General features: G+C 36.5%; 1 protein-coding gene across 1 annotated transcript; it reads right to left on the reverse strand.

The window, feature by feature from the left end:
- Nucleotides 1-786: 786 nt before the first annotated feature.
- ATSTE24 (Peptidase family M48 family protein) lies at nucleotides 787-25,711 on the reverse strand. The gene is made up of 14 exons (XM_006828709.4): nucleotides 25,352-25,711; nucleotides 21,342-21,489; nucleotides 21,068-21,152; nucleotides 20,875-20,970; nucleotides 12,832-12,897; nucleotides 12,578-12,676; nucleotides 11,755-11,868; nucleotides 11,416-11,526; nucleotides 11,241-11,303; nucleotides 6,935-7,027; nucleotides 2,192-2,305; nucleotides 1,745-1,816; nucleotides 1,543-1,608; nucleotides 787-1,423 (listed from the first exon to the last, which is right to left on the reverse strand). The coding sequence occupies exons 1-14, from the start codon at nucleotides 25,380-25,382 to the stop codon at nucleotides 1,307-1,309; spliced, it is 1,275 nt and encodes a 424-aa protein (XP_006828772.1). The 5' UTR covers nucleotides 25,383-25,711; the 3' UTR covers nucleotides 787-1,306.
- Nucleotides 25,712-26,631: the final 920 nt, after the last annotated feature.

The following is a 26,631-nucleotide window of genomic DNA, read 5'->3' on the forward strand; positions in this document are numbered from 1 at the left end:
GGTGTTCTAATATAGAACCCATAAAGAGGGGTCTTGTGGAGAAAAAATAAAGGTTGAAAGTTGGTGTTGCGTTCCAGGGCAAAATCTGCTGGTGGGAAAACGCCCTTAAGGGGGATATTTCTGTCGCTCAAATTGCTTTCCAATGTTTCCTTGGGAAAGCAGCACAGCTGGGAAGTCGTTTTCTCCTATTTTCTCAGGTTTGTGGTCTTGAACATTCCCTTTCAAACCAATTTCTTTATCAAGCATGGCTTGCACATACCATAAAAAAACTCCTTGGCGCAACATGGTTACCATGGGAGGATTTTCGTGGAAGTTTGAGATCCTAGTATCCTTAGGTTTTTTTCTATAAACAAAAAAAAAATGAAAATTTAACATCTAAATATTTCCTTCCAAAAGTTGAACTACTCCTATTCAATCTTGGGATGAGATTTTTTTTTACGTGTGGTGTTTTTTTCTTCCTATTCTTTAATAATAATAATAACAATAATAATAATAATAATAATAGTAATAACAATAATAATAATAATAATAATAATAATAATAATAATATTATTATTATTATTATTATTATTATTATTATTATTATTACTATTATTACTATTATTATTATTATTATTATTATTATTATTATTATTTGATGTTGGTTGCTATGTTCTAGAGGTTGTACCTCAAAATTTGGAATCCAAAAAATATCCCAAACTTGTGTCTTGCGTGAGGGAAGAAATGGAAAGTTCGCCGGCCAGGATAGAGTAGGAGAGAGCGCAAAGGAGTTTCCTCATCAACAAGTGTCAAAAAGCGCCCACGCCAAACTCTTAATTGCAGCACGCATTCATTACTTAATACCATGTACCGGACAAACTAAAACGTTACAACTCATTACGCTTTCTTTCTAAAGGAAACAAGAAACAAAATAACTTTTGTTCTTAAGCAGAACCCAGTAGCATGGCCAGTGGAAACATGCTTTTCGGCGTCATTACAGGATTTGACATTCCAAAATTTTGAACAACGAACCATAGGCTCCACTCAAGACTCGAAACCAGTAAATTGATTAACTACTTCCCCCCCTCCCCCACACTAGACTCTGTGATCCTGATATTAGACCTAAATTTCTTACTATTTTCAGTCTGATGGAAGTCATAATCTTTTGTATAAGATTAAAATGATACAACAGATGCACCAAGTTCCTATTCATTACAATGTCATGAGTTTTCAGCTGCTTGTATACAGGCATCGATGAAAATGCCAACAGCCTGAACTTTCTCCAGTTTTCAATTGTGGTTGCTTTAAATGTGAGTTGTGAGATTCACTAGCTGTCTTTCTTGTCCGCGGTATCAAGTGCTGCAAGCCTTTCGACTAGAGGAGGATGAGAATAGTGGTAGGCTGAATACCATGGGTCTGTGTTCATGGCCGAGAGGTTTTCTTCCTGTGGGTCATTAAGTTCATGTCAGATTTTTTATTTTTTTGACCAGTAGGTTCTTGTCACGTACTATGAAGAGGAAAAGAAAGGTACAGCTTCGAATGCGAATGTAGCAGAGAAATCACCTGCAGTTTTATGAGCGCAGCTCTTAGAGGAGTGCTATATCCGAGCTTCTTTGCGAAAGCATCAGCCTGAAAAAGAATTTAGTTAAAAAGTAGATAATTAAAAAGTAATGAATATTTATTCATCAAATGCATAAATACATTTATGTTAAAAGCTCAAATGTAAGAAAATGTATTCACAGAATGAACAGAGGACTTTGTAAACCTGAAATTCGAAGGCTCGACTGACGAGATTAAGGCCGAAGCTTACGAGATGCTGCAGGGGTATGACGGTATGCTGCAAAGAAGTTGACTTCAGCAGAAATGAAAGCAATGCAGAAATGCAATCGGATAGGATTTTTCCATATGAATTGCACCAGTTTTGGTTGGCAACATTCGAGGTAACATACATCTTAGTATTATCAACTAAATGCATTTCAACATTTTAAATTTATCACGTGTACACTGTACAGTCAACAGATGTATCCTTAGATGCAACTTGATGTACTCATTTTCCTTTCAATGTCAACTTCCAAACAAAGCAATAAATAGTATGGTCAACATGTGCTGAAGTCAACCCACAGTACGCACCATACATGAAAATCAATAAAACCACGCATACCATAGGAAACATCAAAATTACCAGAAATTAAATAGGTTTAAAGAAGAAAACCTGAAAAATGATGAGCCCAATCAGCACTGGTTGTGTTTTGAACCCGAAACTGAGGAAGAGATCTTTTGAGTTCCTCACTAAAGTGTATCCTCCAAACTGCAGAAATGTGATAATCTGCAACAGAAAACCAGATGATGTCCATATATTTGGGAGCAGTAATTAACCAATGCAGTGTCTACCTAACTCCTATTTCCCTACTTTGTTAACATGCAATTAAGTCGGAGAACCCATCTTTGGCTAAAGCATTTATGATTTATTCTCTCCAGTTTTACTGCAGCCACGTGTTTCACAACTCAACCAAAAAAATTCTGGACTAGTGGGGATAACAACAATTTCATGCAGAACACCCACTTATCTGAATTGTAAAGAAACATTCAAGACAAGTATGCAATTAAAAACAGAGATAATTATATCATTTTTAACAACAGCACGAGAGCATACTCAACTTGATGTATACAAATGAGATGTTTGAGTGCTTAAAAATGAAATCAGTACACCAATAGGTCTGAAAATAAAATAAGAAATTCATCTGGCTATAACAATGAATGCCGCAAGAAGATTCCAAGATGATGAATAAAATGCTATCTCCACATGCATATAGGCACATGCATATATGCATACGCAAATCACTTGCACAAGTATGTGGTCTCTTGGTCATGAACTCATATGTTGTCGCTTGGTCAAGAACTCAAAATCTCAAAATACCATGTTGTAGAGTGAAATAACATCATGAGGCTAATTTTCCTAAAGGGAAAGTATCAAATGAGCTAAAAACATTAGGAGAAAACACATCACCCTCAACATCAAATGTCGACCACGTACGGCTGAGGCATATGTTCATTCCTCCACTCAAAGTCCATCAAATGTATCAAACAAGTGCAGTTAAAAACTGCAGGAGAAACCTCTTCACCCCAGCTGTCAAATGCCAACCAAAGACGGCTGGGGGTTGCTGTTCCTCGGTTAAAAATAGGCTCATCACCTCACCCATTAGATGTCAACCAAAGACGGCTGCAATGTTTTGCTCCACCACTCAAAACAGACATTGTGCATAGGAATGACACACCACTGCCATCCAGTTGGGATGATGTGTTTTTTGCTACAACCAAGTTCACTACATATATTACATACATAACTTTTCCTAAAACCTCTACTCATATGACAACATGATGGGTTTTTTTTTAAAAAAAAACCCTTCAGGTAAAAGGCCCTCTCTCCCACTCTTTAAATCTCAAATTACAAAATTTTGAAATCGTGGATGCTTCAGTTTGTTGCAACTTTGTCTTGAACTCATAAACACCTATAAAATAAGATAAGGACATGCAGGTCACTTCCTAAAACTTGTATTCGATAAGCTAAGTTAGAAACTGCAGGAAAAAACACATCACCCCAGACATCAGATGTCAACTACGGATGGCTGGGGTGATTTTTTGCTATAGTAATTTCACTGAACACAATGTATATGAACCCTGTCCTGAAACCTCTACTTAGACAACAACCTGACGATGTTAAAACCCTAAAGGAGCAATCCCCTCCCTCCCACCCTTCAAGTTTTAATTACAAAATTGTGGAATGATGGACGTTTCAGTTGAAGTGAACTTGTATACACCAAGCAAAAGAAATCATCTCATAAGGCTCACTTTCTAAACCTCTTCCTATAGAATTCGTGGTACCAAAGATCCTTACAGAGAACATTAGCTCAACATCAGAGAACTTTAGCTCAACTTCAAATCTTCCCACGTGCAACACTTCCCATGTACATTGGGGCCTCACACAGCTCGCAATACCAAAGCAGTTCACACCAATCAAGTGGAAACATATCCCTAGATTAAGAGCCCTTTAGATGTCCCTACTCAATATCAATGCGTAGTCCCACAAAAGCTAGATATAAGTCAAATGGGATTGATCAAATTTTATTGCCTGGATCACGATGAATCCAGCAAGTTTATTTGAATTGCATATAAAATGGTCTGATGCACAATATCTGAGGATCTGCCATTCTACCGATTCCACCATCATTTTTTGCCCAAATTTGTTGAATATTGGTTCCATTTGATCGTGATTCAACCCTCTTCAATAACCCCATGATGATTTGTTTGATTAATGACTGTAAAGTGATATTTTGGGCTTGAAATTTTGTGGTTTTTTTGAGAAAAAGTTATTTTCCATGCCAACAAGCATCTTTTTTGGAAAAAAAATAATCTTTTGTCAATCTCAATTTTTCTCATTTTCTTATTTTGTTTTTCATTTTGTTCTGATTTTCTCATGATATAGGGCTTGATTTGAGCAAGTACACTCGGGCTCACCCGAGTAACTTGGCTCGGGCTAGTGGCGAATATCTGGCCTTAGTCGATTTCCAGAACACTGTTTGTGAGGGAAGAGGCAAGAGTAAATATGTCAATCTCACGGGATTGTAACCTGGCTTGATGGATAAATGTTGGCAACTGCAACACCACATCCCAGGTATAAATCCCTCTACGACCTACCTGAAGAACAGATGCTTGGTTGTAGTTTGAATGGTGATTGTCTGCTCAAAGAGAGAGCGTCTTTCATGACCATAGGTATAAAATGTTTGTATCTGCTCTTTCTTTTAAGGGTTTTGTTAGGCTACACTACTTGGTGGTGTAGACCCTTAAAGTGCTCAACATTTTTAGACACTAAGATACCCTTGAATTATAAAACAAATTTTTTAGCAGGGTCACTTTTGGTCATTTAGAACGGTAGAATGGATATTTTTATAAAAAAATAGTGGCATTCTATTAGTAGTTAAAAACAATTAATGCATCTTGTGGGTGATGTCACACACCATATCGGTGATGTCATTGTCCACTATTGTTAATAAATGCTTTTGTTTCTATTAGGAATTTCTAGTATACCCTTGACTAATTACTTAAAATACCCCTAAACAAAAAATTCCTATACTATAGGATAAGGGTATCTAAATGTCTAAAAATGTTGAGCACTTTAAGGGTCTACACCACAAGTGGTGTAGCCTAACAAAACCCTTCTTTTAATTGATCATTAATGAAATTTTGTTACTGTAAGTAATTTTTGAAGTATATCTTCACAAAATTTGCCCACAACTACTGGTTCTATTCACAAAATTTGCCCACAACTACTGGCTCTAACACTGTCTCTTAATCCATAATTTTTGAAGTATATCTTCACAAAATTTGCCCACAAAATTTGTCCACCACCACTCCCCTAACAGAGCTTGGTTATTTTGTTAAGTTTTCAAGATCCTAACCCACCCTTGTTCTTTGGAGAGTACACCATGTCCTACTTAACCAGATGAAATTTCTTTTTCAACTTCCACCCATTCCACAAAAAGTGCCTCATCTGTTTCTCCAATTCCCTAATTACAGACATTGGATTGGGAATAAAGACATTGCATAGATATGTAGATTTGAGAGACATGCTTTTGTTAGTGCAATTCTATCCCCAATGATAAGAATCCAGTCTTCGAAGAGTCTGATTTCCTGGCCACCCTTTCTACGACTCCATCCCAAGAGAACTTTGGTGGATTAGCTGTACAAAGTGGTAAAGCTAGGTACGAGCTCCGTAGCTTTTCAACTCCACATATTATTCTTTTGGCTAAGCATTGTAACATCTTATATTACATATGTTTTCCTTTGTTAACATCATCGGTGGGGCTTATGGACGACACTCCTGCTGAAACTTGGGCTGTTCTCAAAGAATGCAGGTTGCATGGGGGCGTTTCGAACTTCTTGAGTGTTATTAAGAAGAGCCCAAGGTGAAGTCTCCATATCCGGTGGTTGGCGTGATACCCCAATACTTGGTCAGCATCCATGATTTCGTGGATACCCTTCAAGGCTATACTTAAAGGCCGCTTCTAGTGTACATAGGGCAGGGAAAGTGGAACACGCTGGACACTTACAAGGGATTATTCCCCATTCAATGGAATTTGGCGGAGTTGTTTGTGTAAATTAGGCATAAAAACATTCGACTACTGATGGGTAGTTGGGACTTTTCATTACAAGTGTAATGATCTCAGATGGATTCAGAGAAAAGAAAAGGACATCCAACTGCCATTCTTTAATGAAGTATAGAAGTCAGCCATGGTATGGTGTCAAAGGTGTAAAATCATGACGGCTTCTCACATCAATGTGTACACACCACTAGACCACCACCATGGAGAAATAAACCCTTCAATTATGGAGGAAGCTCGTGATGTCAAATTCAGCTTAGGGTTGACTTGGATCTCTTGGAATCAACTCGATCAACTTTTTCCGTTTCTGTGCCATTCCTTAAATGGCGTTTTAAAATTGACTTAATCAACAAGTTAAGAACAAGTCATGTATATGCTTTGCATGCAAACATACATGCTAAAATGCCTAGATACATATATGGATAATAAAATAGAAACAAAGGGCAGGAACACAACATGATAATTCTTGAAGTATAAGACAAGGAAAAAGGATATATACGACCACGCAAAGGGCGCACACACCGAGAGAGGGGAAAACAAATATGTTTCTACATTAAACACGCATATATCTACATCGCAATTTTCTGCAGGGATTAAATTAATCAGAAAAGAGCAAAATGAAAGAAGAAAGTCTGGGGAACTTGGCATAGATTCCTCTCCCCCCTGACAAGTCATTTTCGAACACACCATTGTAAACTAATTACACAATATATGAAAGCATCCGCCCTCAATCATCAGAAATTTTTTTAAAAAAATGGAAAGCAACATGACTAAATTTAATCGAGTACACGGCATACCTGCACAGCAATGAACGAGTACAATGTGTGATTAAGCTTCCAATGCCCTAATTCATGCCCAATGACAGCAACGATTTCATCTACATTTTTACACTACAAAAAGGTATTTCTTAACCATTTGAAAGTCCTTGACAATAACAAACCAATTGAAAAGCAATAGATATTCATGCAACAGTAGTTCACCAAGGATAATTGCAACAGTAGTTCACAAAAAGAGAGAAAAATAGTAGTTAGAGCTCAAGGATGAGGGCTTAGGGTTACATAGAGGTTATGTAGTTCTAGTTAAAGAAATAAGGACATGGTAAAATGCATTCCCCAAAATGAATGCTTTGCAAAAATCAAGAAAGAAACTACTAACAATCTAAGAAAGAGCCGCATCTCCAATCTAATTAATACCATCCAGTTACTCAAGGAAAACAAATTACTTTTAGGAGTTTGTCATGTAACAGGAACCAATAGCCAGACCTAATCAACTGCAAATGCAAAATATGAAAAGAAAAAGATAAAGAGGAAAGAGGCTATCAGGCATATCACTCTGCTACCTCATGATGAAGTTGAAAAACTATAGTTAGAGAAAACAAACTAAACAGCACAACTCCAAGCCACCTATACTAGCCCATACAAATTGTCTATATGTATCAAGAGGTACTTCAACCATTTCCCCTTCTCTTTGTAAATCATAGGCATTTGTATTTGAATGCACTCTCGTCATCCCAAGCACCAACCTCAAAAAAAAGAAAACGGTTGAACTTTCATCCATGAAAAGGTCCAAACTCTAATAACAAATACATGCCGTTTCATTTGGTGGACATGTAGATCTATGCCTTTAATAACTCATAATCAAATTTTCTTTCTATAAAATTGGTCATCTGATTTTGATAAGGCAATGTACAAAAATTTGGGGCATAAAGTCCCAAGGCACAGATCCAAAGCATACGATTGTTTTCTTGAAAAATAAAAATTTTGGGTGCATTCCTTTTTTCTTTTTATTATTATTATTATTATTAGTATTTTTTGGGGGGAGGGGGGGGGGGCTGGGGTGTTGAGGAGGAAATTGTTCATTGGGATGCAAAGAGTGCATTTTTAAGAGCTGGGTTGACTAACATGGTCTTCAAAGGAGCCAGTTCATTATATTACATTACTATAAATAAAAAAGTTGGGAGAAACGAACTTTTTAATTATTATAATCTATCAATCGTTCTATCGTACGAGGTATGGAATCAAAAGTCATGATCTTTTTTTTCTTTTTTTTTCAATTCTGCCCTAAGATTCAAAAATTTTCCAATAAAAACCTTCTCCAGAACAATCTCCATTCTATAATAAAATCCAACAAAATTTCCATGGAAAATTTAGATAAAGGGGAGTAATAGTCTTGGCGGGTCCTCTCAGATAAGTAAAAAAAACTTCCAATGTTTTTATTAGATCCCTAAAGACACAATTCGATCTGTTTTCCCAATCCCTTAAAATAATTGAGGAAATTTTTGGGGGTAACATGATCATTCTATTGAAATAAAATAGTCGCAACCTCTTTTTGGGCCGAGACTCATTCTAGGAGCCATGTGGAACACCTATGGTTAGTATAATGTTACACACCTAAATACATTGAACCTGGGTATGCTCTACTAATTCCGGTTTTCTAAAGGGGCACAAAACTCATTTCCCTCCCCACCCCACTACCCCTTGTCTCTCTCAATATATGTGTGTATGATATATATATATATAGAGAGAGAGAGAGAAGGGCACTCGAATTATTAATGTTCCACGCAACACTAGGATGGCAAACCAGGAAACCTGCACAATCTGTATTGTCATCCATGTTTAGACTTTAGGGTGGCAGAATAAAAAACAGGGCATTTACAAATAGTCAGTGGTGAAAATTCCTCTAAAGTGTGTGTCCCTTTGTGTGTGTGACTGCGCCCTACAATACCCTCTATATGGTTAAGATGTTTAGCCTGCTAGAAATTTTTTATGTTTGATGCACCTAAACCATGATGGGAAGACCTGTTTAATGAGGGGAACTTCGTGCATCACGGAAAAATAAAATTATTGGTAAGCTCAAGGGCATCAATTAATTGTGGAACAGTTTTATATGAGTCAGTAGACGCAAGAGCCCGCTGATCTTATAATGCATTAGACCAAAATAACATATGGACTGTGCAAAAAAAAACCCCCCAGAAAGCAAATTTTAAATTTTAAAAATTTGTTTTCTTTTTCTATATTCATGATCACCTTGGCCTAGATCATGAATCCCTAAAATTTGGATTTTTCTTGTCTATGGATTTTAGAGGGCGTACGCACGTGTAGATATGAGAAGATGACTCATAGAAACCCTATGCATTAATTATTGGCAAGCATAATTATAAATGGGATAGTCTGAGAATGTCACTTTCTGGCTTTTCAATCAAGAATTATCTCAAGCAAGGCAACTCGATGCCACACAGGCAGCAAAGAAAATGATGGGCTTATTAGTTGAATCCCTAGCATGAGGTACCTATTCACTAGGGTCATCAAATCCAACATATAAACCCAACTACGAGTTTTATTTGGAGAATCCTCGGTTTGGAGAAATTTCGCTCATTTGTCCCCATAGAGATATAGAAAAGTTTGGCGGGTTTCAAAAAATAAGATTAAGAGGACTAATAACTCTTATCTTGAAATTTTGTTTATTTTCAAAAACTCAAAAGCTATATAAATCCACAAATTTTCTTATATTTTTGTATTTCTTTATTTCCATCATTCTTAAAACACTCGACTTGGATTTGGATACCATTCTAGCGCAAACTCCAGATTTATAAAGGACAAGCTTACTAGTCCGTTTGTTATTTCATGTTGACCACATATTGTAATCTGTTGTTCCCTTCCCTCACCAGAAGAAATTAATGTATCTGTAATGAAACTAAGGACATATTCTCAAATCTTGACCCAAAATATTAAATGATAACATGCAATTTCTATATTAAAAAAAAAACAGAAGAATGTTTACAAGTTATGCCTGATGTTAACAGGGGGATCACAACCTATATGAAACACTAAAAAAAAGATGGGTGCAATTAAATAAGCACGAGTCAACCAGACATCTGAATTCAACATTTAACTGTTACTTTCGGGAAGAACCAATACTAGGATAGGAAACCCTTGTTGCTACAACCCCTCTAGCCAAAATTAGGAAAGTTTAAAATGGATAGAGAAATTTAGCACATGAATTTGAGGCACAGACAGTATTTTTGATACAAAGGCATCTGAGAGGACAAAAAATGTGATGGTTGTGATGAAGTTAAACCAACTCCCAAAAATGTGGAAGAGGTGGTCACAAAGAAGATTGTGGTAGAGCATGCCAGTCCAAACCACGGTGATTCTGCAAGGGTAGTATTATTATCAGTACTGCATTTAAGAGCCACTTGAAAACAAAGTCAGATGGTTACAAGGTAACAATTGTGAAGTTTGTAGGGGTCACTCTTAAAAAATTTAAAGATTGGGAAACTTTTTAAAACACAGAGAGGAACTCAAAAAAATTTGGCAGTGACAGTATGTTAAGCAGGAGGTCTCACTAACAGTCCGGAACATTTTTTTCCCCCGATTAACTGTCGCACTGGTACCATGCTTGATAACATAGGAGAACAATGCCGATTCATCATCTGAATTGTTAAAAAAAATTGGAATTCTATTGTCTTGTGAATAGAATGCCATTTTCGACCATAACAACTCACTGAATCAACTTAACCGCTTAATGGACGAGTTTTATAAATAAAAAACACAGGTATTGGTTATTTATAATGCTCTGGTTGTTACAGTCATGTAAATTGCATTTCGAATGTGATAGAATTACGTTGTCTTGGTGATGAGCAGGTTTAGAATCCCACCATGTACACTTTGTGGTTTTTTGAACTATTCATTTAAAAAAAGTCACCCAACCAGGTTTTGGTGAGGACCAAGTTGGCCACCGAGTTCAAGTACACTAATTTGGACGTTAGTCATAGGTCTGGAAGGTAAAAGCACTCGAAAATAGATAGGCAAATATGGGTTTACATAGGCATGACTCAGAGTTACAGAATTAGTTGTCACCTTAAGCATCTTCTCTTCCATCTATAATTCCTATAGAAAACATGATCTGAACATGTAATCCATGACTAATTGATTTCGTATCTCACAAGGATTGAGTAATGTTAAAAAACTACAGGCCCCATTGCAAAGTCCAGAAGTTCATCTTCCTTCTTTTTCTTATTTATAAACAATTAACTTAATGCTACAAAACTATTCAACTATAGTTCACTACAAAAACCGAACTTTTATATGAAGAGCTCCATACCTGCTGAATCAATGTATCATATAGCACTATCCGCTTATTTTTGAAAAATCCATACATATATGCCTGACAACAAAGAACAAAAACATATAACAGTAGTGAGACTAAAAATAGTGAGATTCAACAACCTGTGCAAGCAATAATTACAGAAGTGAAAAGATCCAAGACAAAAGCTTACATTGCTATGGCTTGATCTTGTCGATCCATCAATTACAAACAGCTTCTTCAAAGGAAAATTCAGTGATGCAGCCAGCTTCTCAATGTTTTCCCGAAGTTCTCCTTGAGGGAGCTATATTTTATAAAATACCAGAAAGTAAAGACAGAACAATGTCAATCAAATACAAGACAAAAAAAGTAGCAGGTAGAACACCAGAAGTGCACTAAACCCCTTAAATGTAACACTTTAATAAATATTAAGCAAAATAAGGGTTTCATGATTTTTATTGGGACACTAGAAACAGCCTGCCAAATTCTCAGTGACTAGTGAGGTTCCTGTAGATAAGTATAGCATACTCACAGTTGTGAATTTATTGAACAGGGGAGCTATCAAAATAGGATATATGGTCATCATCAAAATAGACAACAGAAACATGAAGCCCCATAGATATATCGCCAGGTATGGGCCTCCTTTCTGCAGCACAATACCATAAAGAGAATAATTATTCAAGTTTTCCTTGACAAAACTATAGCAAGCCATCCAATCCAAAACAACCATTCGAGTGATACTTTAAAAGACCGCATATAGCATAAACATCATAAAAATAATGGAAAAAAGATGCACATTTCCACAAAATTACTACTGATCTTGTTAACATACTAGCATGTAACCCATACACAAGCCACTCATATGACTTGTCAGTGTCCCTTCAGAACTCAGGTGAGTCAACTATTCACCCCAAACTGAATTAGCTTAAAGTAAAAATGGTTCTCTTTCAGTTCTAAAAGTAATGGTGGCAACACTCTATCATGGTCTGCCTAATTATAAATCTGCAATTTGAATTTCCATTAATATTTGCTGCCAAAGGATTTCAAGCAAGATTTGCACCTATCTTATTTGTGAAAATGTACTTTTAGAAAATGAACTAACACCACAAGTAGAACGCGTGCCAATTCTCTTCAGATTACTTAAAATCTCACACATATATAAATGGATTTATCTATAAGATTTAATAAATTTCAAGTCAAAATTTGGACTCAAATCCTAGCAATATCTGGATATCAAGATTTGGAACCTTAGGAAACAGTACATACTGTAATCAACATATTCAATAAACATGGAAGACTATTCCAACCTAATTTAATTTCCAGCAATTGCAGCAGGCTGAAAAGCAAAGTAGTACCTGCACAATCACAATGATTGCCGCCAGAATTGGTGGTCCAATTACAATAGTAATAGCAATGCCTTTAAGCATGTCCCTAAAGAACAACCATATTGTTTGCTGCCAGTATAAAAACAAAAATAAACATGAGTTGTTCAATCAAAATACAAAAGGCAAAATGAAGAAATTTTTGCAATGATGCTCCAATAACCAAAGAATTCATCATGATATTAAATATTAAATAGGGCCTATACTGGAAAAAGTATAAGGGATACCTTGTTGAAGCCATGGCGCTCTTCAATTACAAAAGTTGAATATAACGAAAATGGCAGCTCAGTAATCTGCACGATTTATTATGGCCCATAAGAGATCCGTCAACTCAATTGCAGGATATTCTAAAAATAAATCATTTGAAAAGAAAAATGAATATTCAATTTCCCATATCAGCAAAACAATCTGAGACAAACTGCTTATTGACAACAACCAGCTAAAAACATTAGAAGATCTAAAAAGAAAGCTAAACTAGTGAAAACACTTGATTTAAGGCCAAACACTGGCATAGGCTATCATTTTTTTCTCCTTATTTTTTGGAGAGTTACAATACCTACCATTAAGTAAACAATACTAAACAATACCAATGAACATGACAGAGGACAAAGAGTAGCTATCCCAACCTAAGAAAGAAGAAGCAGACACAATTGCATACTAGAAACCTCTTAAAATATGCTATTCTGCTATTAAACTGGTTGGAAAGTACAGATCCTGTTCTCAGATAACTCAAATATGAAAAATCCTTCAATAGTTTGCTAACATGCCTACAGAAAGAATGGTAAGGCACATCTTGCAATAAAGAAAAAAAAGTGGAAAGAGACAAGCTTTTGCAGGACAAATAATGAAAAACAGAGGTAAACTAAGAATAGCTTTGTTTCCATATTTCTCACACGTAAGATCATTTCATAGTCTGACCCTCTCCAGAAGCAGCCTTGGACAGGAAATTAGGTCACAGCCAGTTCTTGCTGATCTCCGCAATAGATATCCGCAATAGATATCCCAAGAAGACATAGGGAGATTCCTCATCTACGCCTTTGACGTAATGCAAAGACAAAAGGCGAGTAAATGTATTGCTTTTACGATAATTTTCAACAAAGCAGGTCAAAATCTAGACATAAGGTTGTCCAAATGCTTGATATCCATATTTGTAACTACTTTTCTATCAAATGGCATCAATCAATCATGTATTTGGCATAAGTCCAATTGGATCTGAAGTATGCACCACGTAGAGGTCCATGATCATTTAAAGTAGACAACCAATGCTCACGCACTCCTTAAAACATTTTGATCCACAAAAGAACTCGTACACAAAATCAGACGCAGATTCATGGGCCTCCAAAAAACTCAATACATGCCTGCCAGCCTGAAAAGGGTCTTTTCTCTGCGTACCTATCTGCAAGTAAGCTATACACCTCTACTGGACCAGGCTTCCCGAGGAGTTATAGTCAAAGTTAAGCTTCAGGAAACCTCGTGAACTTACGACAGTTGGTGCTAAGTTTAAATTTGAGGATTGTACCATAATCTATTAATGTCCACTCTAGAATCAAGCCCTCAATTCTAGAACCATGGAACGTCTTCTAGACCACCGGTCATGAGAATACCTAATCCTTGATCCCTCTCTAAAAAATCATCATCATCATCAGCAGCAGCAGCAGCTGAGCGTTATCCCAACCATTTAGGGTCGGCTATACGAATTATTTTTTTCCATTCCACCCCATCAAGGGTCATACCCTCAGTTAGAACATAAGTCACGCTATCCCTTCTCACTATTTTCATCCATGTCTTTTTGGGCCTTCCCCTCACCCTTTTAGAGTCTTCCACTTGAACCAAATCACCCCTTCTAACCGGTGTTGTTCTAGGTTAACACTGTACAGGGTCTGACTACCAAAGTCTACTTTCCCTCATCTTATAGTCTATTGGAGTAATCCTAAGTTCCCTTGGATGTTTTCATTCCATATTCTATCCTTCCTAGTCTTGCCACTCATCCATCTCAACTTCCTCATCTCAGCTACACTCGTTCTACGGATACGTTGTTTCTTTACCTAGCATTCCGTTCCTTAAACTATGGTTGTTCTTACAATCGTACTATAGAACTTCCCCTTCAGTTTTATTTGTATGAGGCAATCACATAAGACTCCAAAAGCACATCTCCACTTCATCCACCAAGCTCTAATTCTAAGCGTGACATCTTCCTCAATGTCTCTATTCTCAATCGACCCAAGATATAAAAAATAATCCCTTTTAGGTACTTTTTGACAAGCAATCTTAACTAATTCCTCTTTTCTAATCCTATTATTACTAAACTTGCATTCCATATATTTTGTCTTAATCCGGCTAATTTTCAAATGTTTAGATTCTAGAGCATCCCTCCAAAATTTTAACTTTGAGGTGATGCCATCTCTAGTCTCATCAATGAATGATATGCCATCCACAAACAACATACACCACGGGACCTCATCTTATAGAAGCCTACTTAACTTGTCCATAACTAAAAAGAATAGATATGGGCTCAACGTTGACCCCTAATGTAAGCCTACTGTCACTGAAAACTTGCTTGTCTCTTCACTAGTTGTCCTCACACTAGTTAGTGCTCCCTTGTATACATCCCTCACAATGTTAATATATCCTTTAGAAACTCCTTTCTTTTTCAACATCCACCAAATTAACTCTCTCGGTACCCTATCATATTGAACAGCTTGGTCAAGTAGAATATGTCCTCTCTCCCATGCACTTCCAGTCTCCAGACCTCTATTGGTTTACCATCTAATCTTAAAGCCTTTCTTAACTTCATCTTTTTCAAAGCTACTTTCACTTTAGATATCCTAATGTAACGAGGGTGTCGATGACCCTTGACTCATTTATGACAAAGGTTCCTCCTTACACTGTGCCCCTAGAGTAGTTATCATTTAACAAACTTTCAAAATAAATTATGCACCTTTCATTGACCTCGCCATTCTTCACCAAGACCCTTTGATCCTCAATCTTAAAGCATTTAACATGATCCAAATCCCTACACTTCCTCTCATTATAACATAAATCTAACCAAATCTTTTGTTATTAACTTCTTGCCGAATGAGCCCAAAGATTATCATAAAGCACGAGTTCCAAAGCTACCACATCCTCTTCAATAACAAGGCACTTAACTAGTTGCCGATGAGGACTTATTGGCTCTAGTATCACCCATCAAATTTCACAGACTCAAGATAAAATACCAAATCTTGCTCAGAAAGGAGCAACAGTAAGGCAAGATAGTTCACAGATCCCTCAAGCTCCATACGTTAGGATTCAATTCAATGTTCTGTAATTAAGATCTTATCAAGAGTAGCCAGACGAGGTAAAATGAGGGCAAGAAGTGAGCCTGGTTATCCAAGCAAGGCAACCTAGGGATCTCTATCACCTCCCCTTTGAAGGATCTTATGCAATGATTTGATTAATAACTGATACACAATTTGCCATATTTATACCCTCTTTTCAAGGCATTTGGGTGGAATGAACACATCATTTCAAGACACCAGACAATGGGAAACATGAATCTCTCAAAAAGAATGGTACAACCAAGATCACTAAGACCCGCTACCAACTACAACACAAACTTTCCGAGTATGGAAAGAATAAGATGCATGGAGAACAAGGCTAAGGGGATGTCAACGAACACTTTGGACCAAAGATAATGCCTACTAAGGCATCAAATCACCATCCTAGTAGCCCATGAAAACCTAAGTCGATGGTCGCTCAAATTTCAAGAAAGGACTGAGGAAAAGCTAGGTATGCTAACAGCCACTGGAAATGGAAATCAATGATTTGAATTTCACTTACGTGTCAGCTTTAGTTTGGCAAGAAAGAAAAAGTGAAAAGTGCTGGCCCCAGTAAAATATTCTAGAAGAAAATGAAATTTATAAGACAATGCTATAATTTACAATTTATTTAGCTTTTATTAAAGAAAAGTTAACCAATAAATTGAAAATATAGATCGTACTTAAAATCAATTGAAGCCATCAAAACTATTTTGATCAATTATTGAGTCTAAGCAACTCAACCATCACTCAACCATTGTAATCCCTATTATATAAATTACTAAAAGAAGTCAATAGTCATTCATACTTATAGTCATATATCAAAATAATCTCCATATATTGTCAACATTGAATTTAACTAGTGATTGTAAGAACTTCAATTACTAAGAGAAGTGTTAGAGCTATAAATATTGAAAGGTGACTAGAATATATCATAGACCCTGCAGCTATAAATCTTTATAATTGGAAATTTCGAGCTAAGACCACCACAGGTTTTGAATAGAGGTAATCCTTTTTACTTTACAATTGAAACCCAGTTTCCAAGGTTAAATTATTTATAGAATAACTTACATGTTAAGTTAAAGACATGAAAAAAATCATCTAGTACCTAAAAGAGTGGGTCCATTAAACTCAACCAACATCCAACATACACACGCGCACACACACCCCCCTAAGCCACAAATCTGGATTACAGAGGAATCTAACATCCTTCTAAGGCCAACTTTCTCCCCAAGAATTCCAGTGAACAAGGACCAGAAAAAAATCCAGCTGGTCAAAGGGTTTTCCAATCTTCTTTATTGCATACTCAAGGCTGAAGCAAAAGTTTTCAGCCTCCAAAGCTAAGCAAACATGACAACATTGATGCAACTGGTGGCATCATTAGGGTGCTATAAGGGTTTTTCTCAGGGTAGCATATTCAACTTAGCTGACACACATGCATCGACCTGCCCTTGGAGTAAAAGACCTGAAAAGGATAAATTACTTGTCTTATAAATGCTAATGTTTCTTGTTAAAGCCATTGTAGAAGAAGCAGTCTCTTAGTGTAATAAATTACCTCAACGAGAGGATCCTATCCCTCAGGAAATTGATGGCTCTTTTTACATAAGATTTTTTCCTTAAAAGTTCCTTTACAGAAGAATGTAACTTAGTCATCAAGTTTAAGTAGTGTCAGACATGCACAAAGATAATCTAATTCAGAGTGCAACATAGAAGGAACTGGGTTTTGGAACCGGGTTTTGGAACCATTTTTTTTTAAGAGGTAAAACTTGAGTTTGAGAGAGCCATGCCTCTAAAAGATGGTAGTTATTCCCTGCAATGTTTAAAATTACAAAATGCGGACCTGATGCCATGGAGGGGAGGGGGGGGCGATGGGGCTTGGTGCGCTCCCAATGAGAGCGCATCACCTCTAATGCAATCAATAAATTTAAAAAAAAAAAAAAATTTAAATACAAAAAATATACTAATGCGTAGAAATAAAAAGGTGGAATTTATGTGATAGTATATATATATTCAATATCTATGATATATTAACTTCTAATGTTTAATATTTTAAATGCCTAACAATAATTGACGTGTAAAACAAAGCAATGCAGTGCATCTCACTTAATATATCCAAAATTCCAAACTTTAAAGTTTAAACTCCAAAAGAGACAAAGACCAAAAGGTTATGACATATAAAAGAAAAAGATAACCAACTCTCAATCAGACAAGTCATCAAACATTTGAATTTCTTCCATCAATTCTTTTTATCTCTTTTTTTCTTTTCTTTTGCTTTTTCTTCACAATCCATGTATGTCCTAAGCTCTCTTTCAATCTCACTGTTGCTTCTTGGTATGCTTTAACATTCCTGGCAATATCGGCTAGGAATTCTTTATGTCGGAAAATAACCCCCCATATAAGTATACTGACGTAGACTACAAACAACGCAATCTCAATCCTTTGGGTTTAGCATATTTCCATGCTGAACTCTAGTTACTAAACAACCCTAATAAATTCTGATTTCTACTCAGCCATTGAAAACCCTCAACTAGTTGGTGAATCTTTGCCCAAGTAACTTCCAAATAATGCACAAAACTATCTCGAGGATAGTCAAAAGAATCTCTTAATTTCAGGAAAAAATCAAAAGTTAGAAATTTTTTATTTTAAATGACCTAAGAACAGTGTAAAATGGTTCTAATGTGTGTGTTTTTCTTTTTTGGGTTTGGTCTTTTTTTTTGGGGGGGTGGGGGGGGGAAGATGTTTTACCTTCCAAAACCTTCCCTGCCTCTTTTAGGGCAAAAAAGACAATTTTGCCCATGCTCGTGGGCTTATTTTCCGCCCACAAACACAGCACATTTGCGAGCACATCACTCGTGATGTGATGCAGCCGAATATGCGAGTGATGTGCCGCATATGCACGCATGTCACAGTTTCCTGCATATGCAGCCTGGAGCGATGCCCTCTAGTTATGCAGACGCTTTTTAGACCTGTAGCCTCTTTGCTTACAAAGTTACTGCTCATACACACCCACACATATGAAAATACACATAGACAAGAAACAGGAACAATAAAATGAAATTAAATGCACAGGACTGAAAGCATTACAGTTGCATGGCTCATGATAAATATCAAGCGGGTCGAACTACAACTCTAATGCTTTGTTGTGCAACACTCCAAACTTTGCATTAGTAATCATCGAGAGATATTCACTTTAATGAACGGAACACTACTCGAGTATGAAATTCTTTTAATGAACGGAACACTACTCGAGTATGAAATTCTTACTATTGAGGATGCATTAAGGAACAGACTTGGGTTATGGGACATTTATGCCAATCTAAACGTGTTTTTCTCTTATTCTTCATGTGCTGCTTATCCCTTAACCAACAAAGGAAAGACTATCAGTCCTTATTTCATAGCAACAATTCACAAAAAAAAAAAGAATAGGGAAGTTGAAAATAAAATTAATTTAAAAAAATTCAAATATAGAAGATGATAAGAAACAAAAGTGAATATTAATAGATCTAATAGGCAAATAAAAAAACTACTAGCGTTCAGAAAAAGGGATCATGTTTCCTATTCTAAAACGATACAGGTTCTCCTCTGTTCCAAATGAATGACAAAAAGACGACAAATTTTAAAATCACTAGTTAATTATACAAAAAATCTAATTCATTACTTGATAAAATCAAACCCTCATCATCATCATCATTGCCAAAGCCTTTTCCCAACTAGTTGGAGTCGGCTACTCGAATCCTGATCCGCCATTCCGGATTCATAGTAAGTTTTGTCAAACTTTTACAGTGGCTGCCTACCTAACACAATCCACCTCATTTACCCTGGCTTGGGACGAGTTAAGAGAAAGTTTAAGGTCCTTACCTTCTTAGACCAACTTGAGGAAATCCTCAAGTCAGGAAAATGTGAGATATTTTCATAATGACTAACTGTACATTTAGGGAAAAAACACATACAAAGTGTATCGAGGGGAAAACAAATTAAGGTAGCAGATATTTAGAAGTTCCAACAACCTAAACCATCCCTAGATAGATCAGAGTTTTCTAGGATATCTCCTGCCTGGCTCTCCGCTGCATGATACCAGTTTCAAATGTCCAAAGATAGAAAATCCCAAGTTCCCCATACCTCCCATACAGAAAAACATGTGCAGCAAAGTGATCTAAAAGCACAAGAGGTTATCTTCAGGGTGATCACATGATTGGGGCGCATCATTATTCTCCAGAGAAGACTGGGAAGGGGATGAGGCTAACCGCATACTTGTATTCATCCTTAGGAAGGCTTCGGAGACATTACTACAGCACAATCGGAAGCAACACAAAGAATTACCCAGAACTAATGTTGTTCCTCAAATATACAGGTACAGGCGCATACATACACAAGCATCGTATGAAAGGGTGACAATTAACAGTAAGGCTTGTTATATTGATCTTATTTCCTCTCTCTCTATATCTCTATCTCTATCTCTCTCTCTCTCTCTCTCTCTCTCTCATGTATAATCGGGCATGATACACAAGGGGGACAAATTACTGTGAAGGTTGTCATATTGATCTTCATTTCATCTCTCTCTATCTCTCTCTTTCTCTCTCTCTCTCATATGGACACACACACAGATATAAATGGAAAATCTCGTAAAGTAACTTGGGAAGTATATAGCTGTTTAATTATGTACTGTCTAATTTAATTAAATTAATGTTGTTTGAACAATGTGCAATGCACAATACATGCATGACAATAAGCAAACAGGCAAATATGGAACTACATATAGGGTATAAGTGTACATATTACAAACATTGATACTTTATGTAGCATATATAATACATCTTCACGACATATACAGTGGGCATGTGCAACATGCCCAAAAGACATGCTGTTTCTCATTATCTGCATGTAAGAACTGCAAATTAATAACGCATGAGTTATGATCTGCATCACACTCATTTACAAAAACATTGTAAGAGTTCAAAGCCAAGAAAATAACACCTGTGACCAAAGCATTACTCCAGCCAAGAATGCAAGTGTATGGACTATCTCATTCTCAGGATTCAAACCCATGTACACCAACACTGCTTCTGATTTCTGAGAGGAAAGGACATTAAACATGAAAATGATTAAAAACCCAAGCTGAACAATGAAGGAAAACCAACCAACATAATTGTGATAAAGGTGGACTCACCTGCCAAAACCAAGGCAAAACACCAAAAAGCAAAATTGAGACATCCATTACTATGGTTACCACTCCATGTATAAAGTGGAAATGGCTGAAAGCAAAACAATATAATATTTTATCACTAATTCATAAGTTGTAAGCTAGACAGCATGCAAAACATCAAATAAATAGCTATTAAGAATGAGTTCTACAGAGAGAAGATCATCAGGGGTGCAATACACACAATGAAAGAAAAAAATTACTAGAAGGAAACAAACTGATTTCTTTACTATTGACGAACCTTTTATCAAGGCTATAAGCTTGAGACTTCTCAAACTTGTCCTGACTCACAACCCCATGTAAAGGCCTTGGAAGGGTTGGCAGCTTAAGGGCTGCATGTTGCCGAAGGTCCAGATATGTCTCAAAAATGTACATCAAGACCATAAATCCTGCATTCAATCCATAAGTTGCGATGGATATAGCCATCTATTACAAATAGACAACGCAAAATTGCATGCATTTCGTTGAAATATCATGAAGCTGTAACTTGTAATATGCAAAGCAAGAGATTATATTTCTTTCACAAAGTGAGAAAAATAACAGCAGCACATTATCATCATGGAAGTAAATCAGAGCAGCACATGAAAGTACAAATAATCCAATCACTCCCTACTCATAGGAAGAATAAAATCGATTCTTTCGTTTTTTTTTTTGGTGGTTGGGGTGGGGGGCAGAGCTGACGACTCCTAATCAAACCTATTTCCGAAACTCTATACCAAGCCGAGAGAAGTCAACTACTTCACTGTATTATCTGTGCACATGCTGAAAGGAAATTTGCAATGAATAAGATCCAACATCTCCTCTATGACATCTGCAATCATCCAAGGGCCCAATTTATTTCATTTATAGTTTCCCCTCCTACTGTGGTTGCTAGAAACAGACAAAAAAATTATCAGTCCAATGAACAGTCCTTTAGTTTTTACCTTCGTAGAGTCTGCCACACCACCACACAAAAACTCTCTAACCCACCAAAAACTTTCTCAACCGCACCAAGTTAAATGAGAACTGGAAGATCTAGGTTGTCAAACGAATTGTTGCTAAAGGAAAGCTCGGAGATCCCATATGGAGGACTTCAGCAAACCTCCTTAAGCCTCTTATAGAGATATTTAACATTCAATAATCTCTCATTCTACAACTAGAAACTCCACAATCCACCCTTTCTAGATAAAACCCAAGATAATTCTCCGTTTAATATCTTCCACCAAAGCCAACCAGTCTTACTCTAAGGATTCAATTGTTTCTCCATTCACACACGCAAGAAACGTGACACACAAATCTCAAAAAAACACAAACTGCTCCCAAAATTTAAGTACAAAAAAAAGCAAATTATTCCCTGTGTCTTAATAGACATGAAAGCCATGGACATCACTTTTTTTTTTTTTTTTTTAAGCCCCGCCCCATTTATAGAGAGAGAGAGAGGATTGATTGAAGAGAGAACAATAACATACCCACAAACCCTCCATTTTCCAAGAGAGATCAAGCATTGTTTGAATAAAGAGATTAATAGCTGAAGAGTGAAAGCCAGAGAGAGAGGAACAAAACTCACACACAATACAACAAGTATACATACACTACATAATCGCAATCTCTCTGAAACACACCCCAACACACATACAGCAAAATCCCTCTCTCTAATACACAAATGCAGACACACACACATACAAACGACAGACAGCATGTGTATGTGCACTCACACACATATACACACAAAGCATCCCAGATGGACACCTTGGCTTAGGTGCCAGGCAGCTTCTAGGTCACCTCAGCGCCCACCTAGTATTACCCCAGCCAAGGTGGGCCACCTGGGCCTAGGCAGAGTTACAAGGGCCTCTGGTGTCTCAAGGCACTGCCTACTTGTCCAAGGAGACCGCCTTTAATACATCAAGTATTTTGGTAAACGTTTCTGGAAGAACATAGGAGGTCCTACAGAGAACAAGAAGTAATTAGTATCCCTGACGCTGATTCATAATGCAGAAGTAAAATACCACTGTTCACAAATCTATAAACAAAACATTGGAAACTAGCGCCTATTGTGGATATGTTTGACGATGAAAATCTTATCTACGACATACACCCCTGTCCAAATGCCACCACATTCGAGGGCTTTAATGCTTGCAAAACAAACTCCCTGAAAAGTCACCATACTCAGAATCACAAAGGACTCTACAAAAGAAGTCTCCCGAATCCAAAACCTTCGATGCGCTGCCCTGAGGAATGATCATTACCTGTAAGGTTCCTAATTTTTAACAAAAAAACCCAATTTTATTTGTCATAATAATCTGCCAAACAGTCCCTATCCATTGTCACCTTAGATATCCCATAAAACAAGCTGACCTAACCCAAAAAAGGCTGGAAAAATAAGGCTGTGGTCGACCAAAAAACATGCCAACCACTGCCCACAAGGCTTGGAGGTACCTCACCACATAAAACTTCCTCCAGAACTCTGTCTCCAACCTCCAGGGCCACTACCAAGTATTGCTTGTTGACTTTCCTCATTATCCAATGGCCAAACCTCATCTGCCTTCTGCCTTCTGCCTTCTGCCTTCTACCACCCAATTCCCATTCTCCATCAGCTTTCCTACCGCATATGTCTTTCTATTGAACCAAAATAACCTGCAACTCCTCTCCTCCTTGACTCAAAGAGGAGATCTATTGAGATTTCTGTGATGTCCTTGTTCAGGAACCAAAGATAGCCAAGATATAGTATTTGGAACTCTAAAGATCTACTTTCTCATAAGAGTGACTTGGATTTTGCAAACATATTTTCTCTTATATTTACAAATTATGCTTCATTTATAGGACAAGAAAATGGAGAAGAAGACAGCAACTTGTCCAGGAGACCTACTCCATTTTTTACCACTTACCATAGGCCTGGGTAGCAGACACTCTACCCATTAAATTTAATATGTAACATCGCTCATCAACACAAGGAAAATATAGAAGTTTGCTCTTCAGATGATAGGCAATGAACGTTATCATCTTTAAGTGTGAATAAGCCTAAATAGAGCAACAGGAATGCAAATTCTACTAGCTAGAAACTCAAATGTATCTGTCCTTGATATTCCATACAGAGTAATGGAACACTTCACAAAGGAATTACTCGAGGGAAATAGGCTGTCAAGAAAAAAAAAACTTGATGGACTTCAGAGCCAAGCCATGAGCCCATTGAGCACATAGTGCCGCAAGCTATCTGTCTATGACATATTTTCTGAAGGAAAGGGACTAATCAATCAATATCACTCTTACACAAATACAAGTTATTAGCATCTATTCTAAAGAAACAAACTGCAAAGCCCATACCCAATCGCATATTTGGGCAACAACTTCCAACCTCTAAATAAGCCCACAAGAGTCTCAATACACAAAAAAGTAATTTTCCGAGCGTATTACCATCACAAAATTTTACACTCCGGCTCACCTCCACACTATTCTCAACAAATCCTTCTTCAAGTAGATTATGCTCTTATTTAGCATTGACTTCAAGACGCACATTCTTACTGAACTTCTCAGTGTTTGTTAGTGGCTCTTATAACAGTAATCAGGAGCTATTAGGGCCTTCTACAAGGAGAGCAAAATACGCATGAAGTTGCCGATGAAATTTTTCTGATTGGTCATTTGCAATTTTCTTATTTTTTATAATTGGTCCCTTTCATAGTTCAGATAGTGAAGCATCTACACTCATGAAATTAATAAAAAAATAAACCAGACTGAGTTAATCTAAATATTAGAATTGAAAATGGTTAAGCAGCTTCCTTCTCCAAGAAGGCAAGACATACAAAATAAAAAATACCATACACATTCAACCAACGATAAAACGATCCAATAAGTATATTTAGTATCAAATTTCTCAATAAATTATTTATTTTCCCAATTGGTGCCTTCTTTAACTATAAATTTAACTTGAAACGGAGGATTATCCCAGGAAATAAAAGGCTTTGTAGAGTCAAAACATTTGTGAAAAGGTTTAGATCAAGATACAACAGAACAAAGAAACAATTACATAAAATCCTACGAGTTTCTGCGACTTTCAGAAGTTCAAATGCTACACACGAGAATCATATTCTTCAATAAAATGATTATTTGATCATTGACAACGAAACATGTTATCCGGAAAGAAAATGAATAAATAAAATAAAAAAGAAACAAATAACCATGAAAATCAGCCTAATCAAATTCAAAAACTATTAGTTCAAACAAACAACTACAAAAACATAAGCATTATTTCTTTACAGAAGCCGTGAAGTATCATACCAACAACGGATTCCATATATGGGAGCGCCATTCTCAAAGGCACGCAGGAGCTCTTATCTTGCAGGGTTTTAGAGAGGGAAACGAGAAGCTTATTGCTCGAAGCCTGAGGCTTAAGAGGGAGAAAAAGCAGTTCAAGGTTTGAGAGAGAGGGAGTGGGAGGGAGCTTAGCGAAGAAGAATAGAAGTACTTATAGTTTTTTTTTTTGACCTTTTGGATATTCGGCGTGTTTCGCAGGTCTTGAGGGTTTTTTTCGCCGAAATTTTGGGTTTGTGGCGATATTGGTTGTGTATTATCCAAGAAGGTGAGGAGAAGTTTCCAGTTACACGGTTTTTATTTTCATTAGTCTTTGCTTTCTCTTGAAAAGCCCCTTGGAAATTGAAAAATAGTTTATACAAGGGGTGCATCCTTATAACGTAGAATTAAGGTGCACCTCAAATATCCATCGAAAAATGCTGTTTTAATATTGAAAAATCTTTTAATCAATCATCTCAACATCGAGATGTATGAATACGAAGACAAAAAAGGATTTTGAGTCTCAAAAATAATACATCTTGCGAGACATTACCTGAACTAGTCTATTTTCAAGATTTTCATATGTTTATAGGATTTGAACTAATTTTAGAGTTTAAAATTTTTTAATTAAAATAAAATAGATTTTCAGATCATCTTAAAAATAATTCACACTAAAATTACATGTTATGATAAAATTTGGGGGGTTGCATCTAATTTGATGGTTTAAGGTTAACAAACCACACCCTTAGAAATTCTCCGTGAAGAAATTGGAGCTCATGAGATTTTGTGTTTTTTACTTTAGCTCCACCGTAAGTGGATGGATTTGTTCTTCTTCTAAAAATTAAATTGTAAAACATGTTTTCTCTGATATCTTTTTTTCCCCACTGTTTTCTCTCATATCTTTTTTTCCCAACATTTTGCTTCTGGAGGTGCATCTCATTTTGATTGTTTAAGGTTGAAACCTCACACGAGCTTTTATCTAAGATTATGTGTTGACAAGTAAAATCACAGGGCAAGCCAGTGTGTATACTATGCTTCTGCAGAAGTATATTGTACACCAGCTCCCTCTAATAGAAGACTAACTGGGAAGATTTTCTAATCCAAAATTGTGAGAACCGCCTAAATTATTAGATGATTATATTCAAAAGAAAAACTTGAATTTTGAGTTTTCTAACCCATTAAAAAACTGAGCGGTTTCTATTCAATGCATTTTTTTTTTCAAGCCACTACGGATAAAATATGGAAAAAAAAAAAAATTATTGAGTACA

This window comes from Amborella trichopoda, chromosome 9 (genome assembly GCF_054954075.1).
Source record: "Amborella trichopoda isolate Santa Cruz 75 chromosome 9, AtrichopodaSantaCruz75HAP2 v2.0, whole genome shotgun sequence".
In the NCBI taxonomy this organism is placed as follows: Eukaryota; Viridiplantae; Streptophyta; class Magnoliopsida; order Amborellales; family Amborellaceae; genus Amborella; species Amborella trichopoda.